General features: G+C 42.4%; 2 protein-coding genes and 2 long non-coding RNA genes across 5 annotated transcripts in view; 2 read left to right on the top strand and 2 right to left on the bottom strand.

Annotated features, from left to right (window-relative positions):
- LOC113947877 (cytochrome b5 reductase 4) overlaps window positions 1–175 on the bottom strand; it is a 35,788-nt gene extending 35,613 nt beyond the window's left edge. For both annotated transcript variants that reach the window (XM_027644998.1, XM_027645000.1), the window contains exon 1: window positions 74–175. In XM_027644998.1, the coding sequence (XP_027500799.1) occupies window positions 74–148 (75 nt within the window). In that variant the 5' untranslated portion in view covers window positions 149–175. The remainder of the gene's footprint in view (window positions 1–73) is intronic.
- A 67-nt stretch (window positions 176–242) lies between these two features.
- On the top strand, window positions 243–2,783 carry LOC113947928. The gene is made up of 2 exons (XR_003527926.1): window positions 243–642; window positions 2,242–2,783. It is a non-coding gene; the product is annotated as an uncharacterized LOC113947928 (long non-coding RNA).
- On the bottom strand, window positions 1,275–3,983 carry RIPPLY2 (ripply transcriptional repressor 2). The gene is made up of 3 exons (XM_027645074.1): window positions 3,508–3,983; window positions 3,304–3,368; window positions 1,275–1,571 (listed from the first exon to the last, which is right to left on the bottom strand). The coding sequence occupies exons 1-3, from the start codon at window positions 3,838–3,840 to the stop codon at window positions 1,406–1,408; spliced, it is 564 nt and encodes a 187-aa protein (XP_027500875.1). The 5' UTR covers window positions 3,841–3,983; the 3' UTR covers window positions 1,275–1,405.
- Window positions 3,984–11,427: 7,444 nt separating this feature from the next.
- LOC113947929 lies at window positions 11,428–13,693 on the top strand. Its single transcript, XR_003527927.1, has 2 exons — window positions 11,428–11,728; window positions 13,254–13,693. It is a non-coding gene; the product is annotated as an uncharacterized LOC113947929 (long non-coding RNA).
- Window positions 13,694–16,255: the final 2,562 nt, after the last annotated feature.

Below are 16,255 nucleotides of genomic sequence, written 5' to 3'. Positions count from 1 at the left end.
GCACCAACGCAGGGAAAGCGCCGGGGCCCTTCACCACCCCCAAAGAGGCTGTCGGCGGCCAGGCTGCCCCTACCTTGCTGCGGCCGCCCGCTGCCGCTCGCTGCTGGGAGCTGGGCGCGGGGAAAGCCGGCGGCGGCACGTTCAGCATCCTGCCGGCCCAGGCCGCGGCCGGGCTCCCGCGGGCGGGCGGAGCTCCGGCACAGCGCGCAGGCTCCGCCGCGCCGGGCGGGGCCGGGCGGGGGTCAGGGATGGCCGGGCCGCCATCGGGGCCGGCAGCGCCGGCTCGGGGTCGGATCGGTGGAAACCTCCCGGGGCTGGACATTTCTGCGGGGAGCGAGCGGCGCGTACCGAGTACACCGCCGGGGGTTGCCTCCCTTCGCTCGCAGGTTGGCTTTACGTCCAGGTCTCCCAGCGCCAAGTGCTCGAGCTGGAAGGTTGTCGTGACTGACACAGCTGCTGCTGGCTGCCCACGCCCTGGAGGTTAAATGCTGAGCCCGGCTGTGTATGAGGGCCCGATTCGTTCCTGCGCCGGGTCCCTTGGGAGCAGATGTGATGGGGCAGCCACTCCAGCGGTGTTGTTGGCACACTGAGCCAGCCCCGCCTGCAGCGACACACGCAGCACTCGGGCAAGGGTAGATCCAGGTATGTACAAAAGCTCTACCTGACAGAGGCACTGGCATTCAAGTTAAAATTTTGGATTTTTGTTGGTGTTGTTCTTTTAGGGACTTTGATGACTGGTACCAAGCTTTGCTTCAATTATTAAAACCAAACTCACAATAAGAACTCACATTAGGCCTTTTTCTCATTTCTTGTTGTCAACCTTACAAACAAATGCAGTGGGAAACTATCATGTATAACAATACAGTACATGTACATGAGGGTATGAGTAACTTAAGCCAAACACCTTCTTCAAAAATCAAAACCTAGAGTAGAATTTGGACTCTTCTCTCCATTTAGAAAACAGTATATTATTTCTCTTCTTTATGTTTGGAACTCTGTTGTAACAGCAAGCACATTAGAATACTTAATCCAATGATTCCTTGATACACTTCCATATGGAGCCTACTAAATCACCATGAAAAGCTTTCCTTGTGTCCTCAGATTTTGACAAAGTCAAATAACCATAGAGCCCTTTAAAGCAAGGTATCTGTTCTCTGCTCCTAAAATTGGTGTTCACGTTATGGTCTACAAAACATAGAATGTCAGATAAAAATACTAATCAATACATTCCCTGCCTAGACTGGGACAGGAATAGAACAAAGGAAAAAGCTCAGTTAAATTATAAGACATCTCAGTTTTATTAAGAATAACTTACATAGAAATAAATTATATTTAAAAATACTATAATACATATTTATATTAAGTTTAAATTAAGTCTTAGAAGTGGCATTGGTCTTCCCTGCAATCAGCAATCTGATTCTGTTCTTGATTCTTGTTCCAGATCATCTTCATCATCTTCACTATCTGAGTCTTCATAAAAGGAAATTGTAGCTTGAACTGGAAAGTTTTTCAGAAGTGCTTCAGCTTCCTGATACAAGTAATCATAGCATCTTGATTTGGGCCAAAATAGTCTGAAACAAGTATACAATAGATTTGCTTACTGTTATTACATACTTTATGTGGTGGCTGGCAGGCAAGAAACCCAAGTGAAATTCTGTTAAGCATCCTACAGAGCTTTTCCTCACGTGGTCAATTACTAAATCACTTTCTACATATGATTAGGAAAAAAACCCCAAAAAACATTCCCTGCATTCTATATTTTCATCTGAAGACAAAAAGATGCACTTGAAGTGCTAGTTTTGCAGCAAAACTACCCTAAAGCTGAAGATCCAACATATGTGAAATTTCACACTCCAGTACCTCATTAACAGTATTACCAGGGATCTGATTCAAATAGTACTGCCCCAACTGGAACTATTCCTAGGGAATATAATGGGTGTCAAACAGAATCCAAAATATATTTGGATTAAGAGTTTCCTTAATGAAGGTCTCCAGCCTAGATAGTTGTTTACAATGGTGTGAAACAAATCCCAAACTGAAAGGAAAGCTATTTCCAAGAAACTCCTTATTGAAGAATGCCCCATGGATCTAGATTTTAAAGTAGTCTGTGTTGTATCTAGAAACTAACAAAAATTGGTGATATCATAGTTGACAAGGGCTATCAGCTAGTGATAATATATTGCAATTAATATACTCCACAGTTCCTGTTCCTTTTCAACTAACATCCTCTTTTACTTGCAGTTTGGAAATAGCTAGAAGAAAGACCATGGAAGTCCCATGAGCCAAGAGACTAGCACACTGCAACATAATGAAATGCTAACTACAGATTGTTTATAATAGAAATGCTTAAAGATACAGAACTAGACAGCTTTCTAGCAATCACAAGAAATACTTTCTAGGCTACTGTTTAGCAGAACACTGCTTTTCTTTTCAGCACAAAGTAACTGACACCAACTTTGTAATGTGTTCATTCCCGGTGTTCCCTGCAGCAGAATTCACTCATACCTAAGTATTGGAGCAGTCACAGTGAAGTAAGCCTGGGCAATTGCTTAATCTGTGCATCAGTATTTGAAGGATCAGCACCTAGATTTGGCAGAAAGCTGCATCTTGTCTGGAAGAATTACCTATGCAATTACTTTAAGCCTCTCTTGACACCTATTAGTATTTCTGAATGTAGACTCTCCTGCAGATTCAACTGTAGTTATTTTCATCATTTCCTTTTCAAGACTGACAGTGCAGATACTATCATTACCTTCATCATTAAAGCAGTAGTTACACAAGTATTTTCCTTGGCAATGGTTGCTTAGCCAGTCCATACCCTCTCTGCCTGCCACTCTCTCCCGTGCCTGTACCTGCTTCTTTGGTCTGTGAGGGCGCTGAATGTCTGCACGGCAATACAGCCTAGGAACTACACCCCCGTTCCTTTTTTAATCCTGGGCCCAGGAATGAGTAGCTGGCTTCAGCCAACTCCGCCACCACAAAAAACGCCCACATAACTGCGTAGCATGTCAAGTCCCACACCACAGAAGCACATCAACACCTCAAAGATGTTAAATTCACAAATGCTGGCAATCACTTGCCCAACGACCAGTCAGTGCAAAAGCACATAGATGGCCAATTCACTCCCAAGGGACTTTAATACCTACATAAATATATGGGTGGAAACAAAAGGGGCGGGAGATCGGGCGGTGCGGCACTGCGCTGCCGAGCAAAGGACTCTCCTCCTGGCCGCGCAGCGCCAGCGGGCCCCGTGTGCCCAGAGCTCCCCCGCAGGGACCGGCGGCGGCCCGAACAGCCACTTACCTGACGGGATGCGTGTACTGCGCCACTTTTCGGGAGGCGTCCGCCAGCCCGCCGGGGCTGTGAGGCTGAGGAGGAGAGAGCAGAGGTCAGCCCTTCGGCACGGCACAAGGCCCACCCCGAGCATCCCCACCCCGCCGGGACTCCCCCGTCGTCCCTGCGGCGATGCCGGCGGCAGAGGCTCCGCCGCGCCCCCGCCACACTCACCGCTGCGGGGCCGGGGCCGCTCCGCGGGGCCGCCTCGCCCGGCGCGGGCAACCATGGTCTCCAGAAGGGCGCCGGGCTGCAGGGCAAGGGCAGGGCCGTCAGGGCAGGGCCGGGCCGCCCCCCGCACCGGGGGGAGGAGGAGAGGCGCGAGTACCCCTGCGGGGGCAGCGCCGCCGAGAGCGGGCGGGGGCAGGCGCACCCCACGCTGCCACCCTCCATCCTCCGCCTGTCCGCGGCGGCTCGCCTGGCCCTGCCGGCTGCGGGCCCGGAGGCTTTTATAGCCGGTGGCGGCGGGCGCTGCGCGGCGCGGAGCCCCCACCTCCCCCGGCTCATCTGCCAGCGCCATCCACAAAAAGGCTCCGCGCGGAGGCGCCGCCGTGTAAACACGGGGCGCGGGCGCGTGCATGCCCCAAATGGCCCGGGAAGGGGAAGCGGGGGGTGGGGGATTTTGGCGGGTCGGTGTTAATCGCACTTGAACAGACACATGGCAGCTGCCAGGGGGCGGGAGGGGGCAGCCCCTGTGGGAACGGAGCGGGGGGCGGCACCGGGGGCGTGCTCGGCCGCTCTGCGCCCCGGCGGAGCGGCCCGGCCGCCGGCAGCGCGGCCCTTTGTTGTTCGGCCCCTGTTTGTTTATGCCCTGAAGCAGCGAGGCGCGGCGTGTGGGCAGGGAGGGCACTACGGCTCGCCCGGGTGAGGGCAGCGCCAGCCGCTCACCGCGGGAGCGGGCGCGGACAAAGGGATCTCATCCCGGGGTGGCGGGGAATATGATATCTTTTGGAGGGGTCCTTCCTTAATAACGCGTCACCCGCAGGTACTGTCCCTGACGCGTTCCCCCTAAGACTACATTGTTTTCTTAGTTGGCATGGTGGCTCTTTACATACATACATGTATACACATATACATATACATAGGGTATTTTTACAGAGGGAATGTTCTTTCCTTTATTCTTTTTCACGTGGTCCCAATATTTCATTCCGCTGCCAGCATCAGATGCTCTCACTACATGTGCCAGGTTTTATGCCAAGCTCCTAAGATCTCCATGTTCCCTGGTACCAAGGGAGCTTTTTTTTGTTTCTATTTTTATTTATTATTTTTGTTTCCCCTTTTCTTTCTGAGACTGCAATCAGTGATGCATGTGACGGGCAACAGAAACAACAGAGTTATGTAAGAGCTGGTAAACAGTAATAATATGAGCCCTGAGGAAGCTAGGAGGGTTGGTGGGATGGAGCTGCCCTAGGTGATGAAGGAGAGCTTAAAATCCAGGTAATTTATTGTACCATTAAAGACTGAGGCACTCTTTGGAACAATATTTTGCCTTTTTGAGTGTAGCCATAAGGAGTGTGTGTACCTTAGCACTGCCCAAGCATAGCTGCCAGGTGGCTTGTGCCTTCTCCACAACATCTTCTGCACAATCCATTTCACTTAATAGTAGCAGCAGTACCAGTTGTAAAAAAGTTACATATTAGAAGCTGTATGGGAAGTGTAATCAGGGTAATCTTTCAAATCTTTAAGTCAAAACCAGATGTAAACAGATTGCCTTTCTGAAGAAAAGCAGCCACTTACTTTGAAAGAGAAATAGTTGGAAGAGTGCATGCATTCAAGCTTGTGCATGCTGTCATATACTCCAGCTTCATCAGTGGACATATTCTGTCACTTTGGAGGTTTCTGCCACATGACTGCTTGGAACTTTCAGAGTTATTAAAGGAAAATGTATTTTCTGTTAAAAAGTCCAGTTTAGTAGGACATGTGATGTTTGTAGCTGTTTGCATTTTTCCCTGCCTTGTTTTCTCTGTGGCATAGAGTCAGATAAATTAAATTCAGAGCGAACCAATGGCTCAAACACCAGTAAATATTCCTCTTACAATTAAGAAATGGAGAATAGTGCAGAGTAAAGTAGCTTGTGCATTACACTGAATGTGATCATAAGCAAAATTGTTTCTATTTTTCCTCTTTTTCTGTATAGCTACTGCAAAGCTTGTCAGATGTAGTAAACCATAAAACAAATGTTTAAATGCTGTCTGATGGTAGATTCTTCTTTGGCCTAAACAAAGTGATGCCATAATTTTTATATTTTATATTTCTTTTTTGAGAAATTTAAGAGAGGCTGTATAAGGAAAAAAAAAAAGAAGCAAGGTTCAATGTCTAGAGAAGGAAAGCGGAAACATCCTCTATCACAAAGGTCTAAGAGAACACATCAGTTTTATCTGTTTGATAAAGCATAAAAATTAGCTTCAATATCTACAATAAAAGCAACAAAAGACAGGGTGTGGCCAATGACTCTTAATTGTCTCAGGACTCTTTTTAGTACCTGCCTGACATGAGAAAATGTCCTAAGGAGAAAGTGTGATTTACCCATTAGAGGGCAAATTGAAACAGAGGTGTTGAAAGGATAAGGAGAAAATAATGACTAACAGCTGTTGTTCCCCTGCATATTTTCACACTATCTTCTTGGCTTTACAGTTCAGTAATGCAGTCCTGTTTATTGAGAGAAATAGAAAAGTCTGTCATTGCATTAATAAATTGTTCTCATTGACACCATAAAAAACACAACTCCAAATCTTAACATTTTGCTGTATTCCCCCTGACCTTGACATACAGGCTAGAAACTGGTAAATCAGGGATAGAAGATGCTTTGTCTCTTACAGTTTGTGCACAAATCAACAGTAACGGTGTATTGGTAAGTTACTATCCAAGCCACAGTTTCATCATGCTAAAATCTCTATGAGGAGATTGGCTACATACAGCTGCTGAGCAAATACTTAGACAAGTGGGAGTGCTGGGACACGCTTAAAGCTGGTTCTTTGCATATAGTACTGGAATGCATAGTGCTGAATTCAACATGAAGTCTGATAGAGGTAGTCCCCTCATGCATGTTCTTGACTCTTCTAACTAAAGCAATATTTCCCATTCTGTACCTTAGTTCCTGCTTTTTTGAATTTCAGCTTTTTAAGAAAACTCCAGGTCCTGAGTTGAAGGTTGTTGTTGGTTGCACCTATGTAACTAGACTGCCTTTAGTAAAGCAAGGCTGGGAGTCAGCTGGGAGTCATTCCTTTATACCAGAATGAAAACTGAAATATTATGTTATATAGTTTTATTTACTCTCTTGTGGAATAGTAAAAGTATCTGGGCATTCCACCAGTTATCAGCTTCTTGAAAATTTCTCTCAAGATCATATATTTTTGAAAATTTCCTTATACCACTTTCCAAGCAGGTGATAGCTGGTCATTTATGGGGTTCAATCCTGTTTAGCCACAGTTGAATTTTTATAGGGATGCAATTTAAGAATTTCAAATGCAGTACAAAAAATTCTTGTACAGTCACTCTGGATTTACAGCAGTAGAACTAAAACCCAATTTTGTTTTGTCAGAATTATACCAAGCAGTATTTATCCAGAATGAAAGTAATTCACTTGATTATGTTTAGGTTGATTAAAAGTGCTTTTGTAGCTTTCTGCAGTATGACATCTTGAAACGTAGTGCACTGTTAATAGGATACACAGAAGAGCAAACACAGAGGTCTTTGGAGATTTCAGTGTGCTACTATAAACAAAGAAGGTGTTCACAAATGGCTTAGAGCTAAATTTGACAAGACAGTGCTAATCACACTTGGACATGGGAATATCTGGACAGAGGACACTCAGATGGCTTTATATTCACCTTTCTGAAAGCAGAGCAAGCTCTCACTAATAAAGCAGGGAAATTATTGCATGAAATTATTGTATGAAAATTATTACATGAGTTGATATGGGGAGAGGATTGGCTTGATCTTTTTAGGACTTCGTTTTAGTGGAGAAAAGCAAGGTCAAACGTGGAACTGCTTCTCTGCTTACTGAGACTGAACTGAGAAAACTGATTAACTGAAAAAATTTGATCTTTACTAGGTTATAGCCTAGCTTCATCTTGATGCTTTCACTTTTGGCAACACTTCAGGACCAGTTTTTGGAAAATAAGTCTAAGCCTGATATTTGCATATTGATATTGGCCGCGCATGCATATGTCATTTATTTACATGTTTGGTCTGTTAGCTCATAAATGGATCATTTTTTTGTCACTAAAAGCAAATTTTGCACGGGAACTTAATGTGCATAGCTTTGGTAGATGTTCATCTGTGTGCAATTACGAACACTTTACTGAAAACTTTGCAATGGTGTGTTATGAAGCCTCAAGCATTTCTTAGTTGTGCTGTGGCATGTATGGCATTTTTTTCTGCTATAATTTGAAAGTAAAACATCAGTCTGTAAAGAACAAAGATCAACACAGATATCTTCGCCAACTTTTATCCTTACCATTATTTGGTCTTGATACAGTATTTTCAATAGATCTAATGAATGAAACCTGAAACTCGGTTTCATTTAACATTTCCACAAAATGATTTTTTTTTGTTAGTAAATAATATGAGACCCAAACTAGATCTGAAGACATAAAATAAATACAAATTATCTTTTCTTATTAAAAAAAATAAAAATAAAGGAACAGAATCAGCAAATTGGTCTATTCACATTACCAATGATACCAATGGCTATAAAACTATTGCTTGGCTAATAAAGACTGTGCTCATCCTATTGCTGTTGTGTATTTTTTCCGTCCTATTTATACACAAAAATGTAGCACATATTCAAAGAGTGTTATTCCACTTAAGCCCAAGTGCCGTGTGGTTCCTACAGAGGGGTATGTTTGGAGGCCTGAAGATGGAATGCTCTCTCATGGACACATCCATTTCACTTTACCTCATTTCTCCGGATTTTGACTAGGCTGTAATAGCATTAAACATCCTTCTTTCATTTTATAGAGAAAATTATTCTTCCCCTTCCTCTGTTAAATTGAAATACTAGAAGGAAAACTTTGTGAAAAGGAGGGATGCAGTTCCAGAAAAGCACATCTTTTCATCCACTCTTTGCTATTGGCAGCCTAGCTCCTGGTAACAGCGCTGGAGGATTCAGGAGTGAATGGCCGCACTTGAAAGAACACAGCTCTTACACTCTGCTCTGTCAACAAGACTGAGAACCTCCAGCTTTCCTAGATTTACCCCAGTCCTGATGCTGTTATAAACTTTGTGGTCAGGTGATCGTTGGTATCTGCTGGGAGTTGAGCAACGGGTTTGTGTTTGTGGCACACACACAGCTACTTGAGACCTCCACACGTCCATGTGGCGAGGTGTGACTGCACACAGCAGCTTGGGCTTCCTCATTTCCCTCCCCCATTGCACTCCACGCCCAGGCTGGCAAATGGTAAGAGATCCACACTGGAAAGCAACACGTGAAGGGACTGAGAATGTGTAATGGAATCAGCCACCAGTTGCAGGGATCTTTCAAAAAAATTAGAGTATCACTTGCTATTGAGTTATGGGCACTTTAAATTCCATGCAGATAAACAGAGACATCAGTGCTGAACACCAATCTTGTTAAGCTCTTTTAATAGAATGGGAGTCAGTGAAACACTGATACATCACTGATGTCAGCACTCAGCAGAAGTGTCTGGCTGCCTCAGCATAATGCAGCATAATGTCACAGTGTTTACTGCAGTTGGAGCACACAGTGCTGCAGTGTGGCACTGGCAGGATTTGTCCTCTTGCCTCTGGAAGTAAGTGAGAGGCAGCCAAATGAAATGAAGTCGAGAGCTATTGACAGAAGAGATGAAGAAATTAAGATAATCACTGGAATGTCCTGATCTTACTCCTCTGGTAATACAGTCCCTAGCAATGTCATTTGTCCTCTCACAATGTTCCATTCAATTAACTGTTACTTCAGATTTATTGCTTTCCTGGCTACAAAGATAGTAATGGAAGCAGAGTGGTTGTTTTTCAATTTCCCTTGTCTCTCCAAGCTATCAGCACAGCATCAGCTTTCCAAAAGGATACATGCCACTAATCTGGTGATGCATATAATGCAGTATTTAACCTCTGTCAGGAAAGAATGAATGGCAAGAAACAGAGCTGTACCTCCGACAAACAAGCACCTGAGAAAGGTGATGTAAGTCCTAAAGATAAGCAGTGCCAGCCCTGAGGAGTACACACAGTGTCTTGTACTGCACTGCAGGGATGTCAGAGCTCTCACACTGGTGCCCAGAGATAAGCGCTGACAGAGACCCCCTAAGCCTGCAGTTCTCCCCCAGCTTCTTGTGACTGATGTTACAAGGCTGCCAATTCCATCATGTCAGAATTTCAGCACTTCTTCATGGCATGCTCACATCTCAGGGTTCCTTAGTGGTAGCACTGAGCACGAGGAATAGGCTGGAAGAGACTGCTAGTCTACCTGTTTAAATGAAGATGCAGATAAATGGCAGAGGTACCAAGGGTAAATATTGGTGTCGCTTATTTTTAAGGCTGCTTATCAGTGCCCTTAAAAATCACATTTTCCATTCCTTATAATTTTCCAAGTTTTACTTGGGCTAAATTTTCTTGTGGTAGGAGAATTAGTTTTGGGGGGAAAGTACAATCAAAATAAGACAGCTCAAATCATTGAGCCATTTTCAAGGATCATAGAATGGTTTGGGTTGAAAGGGACCTTAAATATCTAGTTTCAACCCCCCTGCCATAGGCAGTGATGCCACTTACTATATCAGTTTGCTCAGGGCCCATCCAACCTGGCCTTGAACACTTTCAGGGATGGGGGAGAAATGGTAGAAACATCATATTGCAACATAAAAAAGTTCTGATCCTTTTTTGAGGGAGGAGTAGTCTCCAGTAGATAGGGAGAAGGGCAGCTTCAGGGTGTAGAAAGAGCAGACCATGTTTGAGCAAGCAGACTGGACCAAATCCCCAGTAGGCAGTGGAGAACAGGAAGAGGGAAGGAGTAGGACAAGTCACCAAGGAGTAAGTTTGCAGAAGCAAAGGAAGAGTGACTGACAGAGGAGCTGGCAAAAGAAAGCACTGAGCATGGGAAGGACAATTTGGACTGGAAAAGAGTAAATTGGTGATGTCAGATAGCAATAGGTTCTGTGAAGAGGGAAAGATGGATGCAAGGTGAGACTGGGAGAGAGAAATAATGTTAAACAGGGTAAGAAAACAGGTGAAGGACTGAGGACAGGAAGAGCTCCAAGTACCTACAAATGGAGGAAAGACTGGGAAAACAGTCAGAAGGCTTGAGACAGGTTCTTCCTAGTGAAGGATATTGGGCCTGGATGTCTCGGTCCCAGAGGTAGTCTGAAGAGAGGAGGTTAGAATTTGGGACTGATTAATAAGAAGTGAGATGAAAAGCCAAACTGGGAAGATACATGACTAAAATATTAGTAGATTTGAGGGAAAGGGAAAGAGGAATGGAGTTGGAAAAAACAGGTATAGGAGTTGTAGCCCCAGTGTATACCTTCCCAAAGCCTATATGGACCTCTGGGGACCCTACTCTGGCAAAGCCTGAGAAACCTGCTGGCAAAGTCCCATCACCTTCTAGATATGAGGCTCCTGACTGCACTTGAAATTAATGAGGATCGTGCCTTAAATGCAGTACTATATAATTCAAAGCTATGGAAAAATGAGATCCTCATTATGTCAAACTGGCCAACCGGGTTTAAAGAGCCTTTTTGATATTAGTTACCTAGCTATAAAATGGTAGCAGTAGTCCCTAGAGGCTCCACGAAGTCTGTTAGTTAATACCTTCAGCCACCATGGTTACTGGCACTGCAGAATCTTGGAATCATAGAATGGTTTGGGATAGAAGGGACCTTAAAGATCACTTAGGTCCAACCCCCCTGCCATCAGAGCAGCATTTTGAAATACTGTCTGCAAGTTTTTGCTATGCAAGAAATCGTCAGAGGGTGCAGGCTGTGCAGAGAACAACTGATATCTTGAAAAACCATTCAATACATTCTCATCAACTATTCTGGGCACTGGGAGAGGGAAGGGACTTGCGAAAAACAGAAGATGGTGAAGCCATTGACTGCCATAATGTGTATACAGGTGCAAACTGAATTTAAGTTGCACAGACAACCAAAGTTCTGGCACTTTTCTAACTTTCTGGTGCTCTCTATCGCAGTCCTAATAATGTTTTGACACACGGTTGTCTGGGAGTGTGAGACAGATGCAACTCTGGTATATTTTATCTGGAGATTTTGCCTAAGATCCTCCCCTTTTTAATTTCCCTCAAGAGCTTTTGTGCATGTCTTTATAGGCCCAAACTTCATATTCAAGATATCACTATCAAAATATATATATATCAAAATATTCAATATATTTTATATTGAGTGGAAAACTATGAGGTACAATGTTTGGATTTGATGAGGATGCTCAGGTATGGTACACAGGTAAAAATTTCAAAGTAGATGATAGCAAATTTTGTCTGATAGGAATGAACTTGTCATTTTTAAAGAACTTGAACACTATCACAATGTTTTTAAAGCTGCATCCTCGATATTGGAGTCACCTTCTTCTGCTTAAAATTTTATTTATTTATTTCCTCTTTAACCTATAGCCACATTCTCATGATCACACATTGCATTCCTGCAGTCACAATATGAAATTCAGAATATGAAAGACAGGATGGCAAATAAGTGTGATATCACATTATTAAATTTTTTTCCTGTCTTATCTTTTAAATTTTCTCCTGACAGATTTTTTCATTAGTACGCTTTAAGAATTCCACATATCCCACTTTCCAAGTTACTGATGTGGCTTTACTCTGTGAAACAGAAGTCTCTGAATAATTAGCATTTTGTTAGTCAGCCAAGTATCTCTCTTGCCTCCAGGCATTACTGCAGCATGAGTGGAAAAAAAAAAAATAGTCTGAATTTTTCCATTACATTTAACTCCCATCTTCTTCAGCTGGTTCTTTCTCCAAAATAACTGTCCATACTATATAGTTTTTTGTTGTTGTTATTGAAATACTTTGTCGCTATAATAGACATTGTAAATTCTTGCTGTTTGTATTTTCTTACCTTCACAGAATTTACATTTACCTCTAGCTATATTTATATTTATATTGTGAAAATATATTTTATATAAAACATGTATTATATAGAAGAATATAGATATTCTTACCATCCCAGAATATATATACTTATATCTGTATACCATGACTATATATATGGAATTTATATATATATATACATGAAATACATATTAAAGTAATTCTTACCCAAATATATATGACCTAGTTGGAAAGTGACAAATAGCAAATCTAAACCTTGTCAGATGTATTTTCCTAAATACAAATTTTGAAAAATATATATTTTTTTTAAATGGTGCTGCTATTAAGAAGAAATGTAAAGCATAAAGAATTTAAAGAGTGTTTTCCAGCTAAAATGGAAAGCTAATAATGGAAATTATTACCTTGGGAGTTCATTATCTCAGCACCACAAGAGATCTTTCATATTGTCTGTGACATTAGCATTTGGCAAATACTCCAAAATAAAAAATTGTTTGACGTGTGCACCAAGTGCCTTTCTGTCTAAAATGAATATTTTAAATACATTGAAGCATGTATATTTAATGCTGGGTTTGTTTGTGTATTTATTTACCGACTTAGAAAGGATTCAGAGAACATGAATATGGAGTGCTAGGCATAATTTTCACAAATATGAAGTGAATGTTCTGTTAGTAAATATATAAATATGTTCTGTTAATAAATGTATAAATATATACATTCTTAAGTACCTTGTTCAGATAAAGTATTTTTCTTTGAATGCGTACATATATTAGTATATATATTAATATATGTATTCATATATAATTTTCATTATATGTGAAAACCAGGGCTATGTACTAACTGCAGGATAGCTGAAGGCTTCATTTACCGACGCATTTTTTGCTTTTATCAGAAAAAAAACCTTATGTTGACTGGCAGCACACTGGAAATGTAGAAGGGATTCAGTGACCTCTAAAAGAAATACAGTTTTAAATCCTGCCCTGGCTTCCTCTGAAACCTGCAGTGACTTTACTTTGAACTGCAAGGGAGTGATATCTACTCTCAGCTGATGTCGCAGTGCCAATAAACATGTTCCGTTTGGAGGAAGGGAAAGAAAGCCTGTCTTGACACTGCAAGACCTGTGTCTGCTCAACCAGACAAAGAGAAAATATTGTCTTCTGAGGATTCATCCTTTCACTGCAGTTCTTCAAAGAACTGTAGATCTGAGATACCCTTCATGAGTTTGCTTATATCATGAGCAAGGAAATAGTGGAAGAGCCATGCTTGTTTTTTCCCACACTGAAGCCAAGAAAAAAAAACTGTTTGAAGAAAAACTGATGGTATTTTTCTAAAGAGGTTACTATTTTTCTTCCCTTTCCTGCTGCAGCTTCTGTTCTCTTTCATTGCTCTCTTTCCATGGTAGGAGAGCAGGTGCAAGGCAGACGCTTTGGCAGTAGAGATGCTCTAGTACTATAATTATAATCAACATTTCTGTGTAAAATACCCAAGGGTTTCTGCATGCACAACACATATAGGAAGTTCCACATGGAGTTTTCAGTTGCTTGCTCTTAGTCATAAATGCTAACATGTTTAATCTTCTGGAGAATTCCATTTTTGGAGGGGGTGGGGAGGGAGTGGTGCGTAAGGGGTGAAATGAGAGGTAATGTCTCTGGAAAGTACTGGCTTGACCAGGCTTAATCCTCCCTTGCGTTCAAGATGCCCTTAGTGTAGTGGAATGAGAGGAAGCATTGTGAATACTCTGCAAAAGCTTGGATTTATGAATGGCATCAGCTTCAGCCTCCCCAGCACACCCTTAGGTACGTATGTAAGGCTGACAGTGGAGAAGGACCAGAGGCCTGAGCAGCACTAGGCTTCATCATTTTTATGGGCTTTACATGAGCATGGGATTCCCTATCACAGGCCAAGTAGCGGGACAAATCTGTAATGGAACTCAGGGCCAGAAAGCAGTGGCAGCGTAAGCTTTCTGGGAGCACTCCCTGGAGGAGGTGGACATGGGGTTTGTGTCCTCCTCTGTGCTATGCATGCAAACCACAGTGACAGCTGGGGTAATGCCTTTCTGAGGCAGACACAAGAAATTAGCTTGGCTTAACAGCACACCTCAGTGAGCACTGGAACCAAGGATATAATTTTCAATAAATCATTTATTTCAAAAGGTTTGTCTTTGTGTGTGCAAATGTGCATGTTTCTTTATTTCTGTAATATAACTGTGTACAGGCTGAGAAATACTTGAATTTTGTTTGTTTATTTCAAAACATACATCTCCATTTTTAATAAATTATGCACAAACTTTTTTGTACTTTTGTAGTTCCTTCTAACCAAACTGTTCTGTATCAATGAAGTCCAGCAAGATGGACAGACTCACCACAGCTCTCTGCTCTCTTGTTGAACTGGACTGCTATGATTAAGTGTCCCATGAGGACATTACTCACATTCCTATTTATCAGTTAAGATTTCTGTTTCCCAGACTTCTCAAGTATTGTGTTTAAGAGTCTGTGTTTCCATAAACCAGAATTCCGGTAAATATAATATAGACAAATGTAGAATGTGTGAAAACTCCAGCTTCCAGTGTAGAGGGGAAGGGGTCTGCTAGCATTCAGGGTAAAAAAAAAAAAAAAGACTGTAGGAGTGCTTTAAAATGGAGGATTGAGGACAAGGTGACAGATGTAGGAGAGCATGCCAGTTGGAGTGACTCATTATTGAAAGGGCAAAGCTGAAAACACTCTGCGTGCCTGAGACAAGATGACAAAATCCAAACATCTTGTAGATGCCTACTAAGTAGGCTAGAAGATAATCAGTGTGATACTGTAATACAGTGGAGTTCAAATATATCTGAATAACAGAGAAGACTACACCATTAGAGGAGCAGTAGTGTTTGTTAAAAGAAAGCAGAGTTTCACAATGGTAACAGAACGAATATGTGCTGTAAAATCAATTTGGGTTGAAATTTCTTAGCCAAGAGTTAAAAAACAGTTGTCCTGCACTCAGAGGTCAGCCTGCCCTATTTAGAGAACAGCACACCCCATCCCAAGGCAGGGCGCAAAGCAGGGGAAACCAGCAACACTGTGCACGTGCCTGTCCTTCTCTGATGATGTCAAGTGTGGAAGTCTGCCTGGCAACCTCTGATAAAATACTTACCTGTTTAACGGGTAAAGTCAAGCCTGATAAATCCACCTGATGATCGAGGCTGTGCTTCTAGTGACTCACAAGGGTGGTGACAACGGCTGCAAAACACCCTCAGATTAAAGGCTGCAAGGGTCAGATAAGTGCAAGGAGAGACTTCAGCTGTCTGCAGGGGGATTAGGAAGAGTTCAGAGCACGCTATTATTCATAGACAACTGTTTTAGATTGTTTCAGTTCTTGGCCCAACTAGTCAGATGATCTACAATGAGAAAAACCATTCTAGACTTAATCCTGAGCAGTTTGAAGGAGGTATTTCCACATATGACTGTGGAGGAATAGTTTTGTATCCATGACTCTAAGGTATTCAGATCCAGTATTCCTACAAAAATGGAAAAGGCACCAACATCCTGAGTTCAAGGGGTGCTGCTCACACATGGTGAAGTTAGTAAAAAGTAAATTACATGGATTATAAAAAAAGTAAGGTGAAGGTTTTATATGTGAGGGAGTAAGCATGGCTTGTAGAAATTGAAGTTACACTTCACCAATGTACTAAGCATTCTTTAAGGTATAAGAAACTCATTAATTAAATTTAGAAACTCGTTGCCACAGGTTGCCATAGAGAAGATTTAAAAACTATCAGACATAGATAAGGCAGATACATCCCAGTCTTCTCAGCATCCAGTGTCAGAGACTAAACTGGACAGACACCCTGCCTATCTGAGAGTTGCTTTTCTTACACTCTAACCAAAGTCATTTAAAAATTGGAGGGAAAAA

This window comes from Corapipo altera, unplaced genomic scaffold (assembly GCF_003945725.1).
Source record: "Corapipo altera isolate COAL_440 unplaced genomic scaffold, ASM394572v1 2, whole genome shotgun sequence".
Taxonomy (NCBI): Eukaryota; Metazoa; Chordata; class Aves; order Passeriformes; family Pipridae; genus Corapipo; species Corapipo altera.
The sequence above is the reverse complement of the archived record's forward strand: the minus strand, read 5'-3'. Positions and strand labels throughout refer to the sequence as shown.

Coding starts and splice junctions, on each gene's coding strand:
- RIPPLY2 (XM_027645074.1), bottom strand. CDS start 3,840: ATGAGCCGGGGGAGGTGGGGGCTCCGCGCCGCGCAGCGCCCGCCGCCA. Junction 3,369..3,507: donor GCGGCCCCGGCCCCGCAGCG/GTGAGTGTGGCG, acceptor TCTCCTCCTCAG/CCTCACAGCCCCGGCGGGCT. Junction 1,572..3,303: donor CAGTACACGCATCCCGTCAG/GTAAGTGGCTGT, acceptor TACTTGTTTCAG/ACTATTTTGGCCCAAATCAA.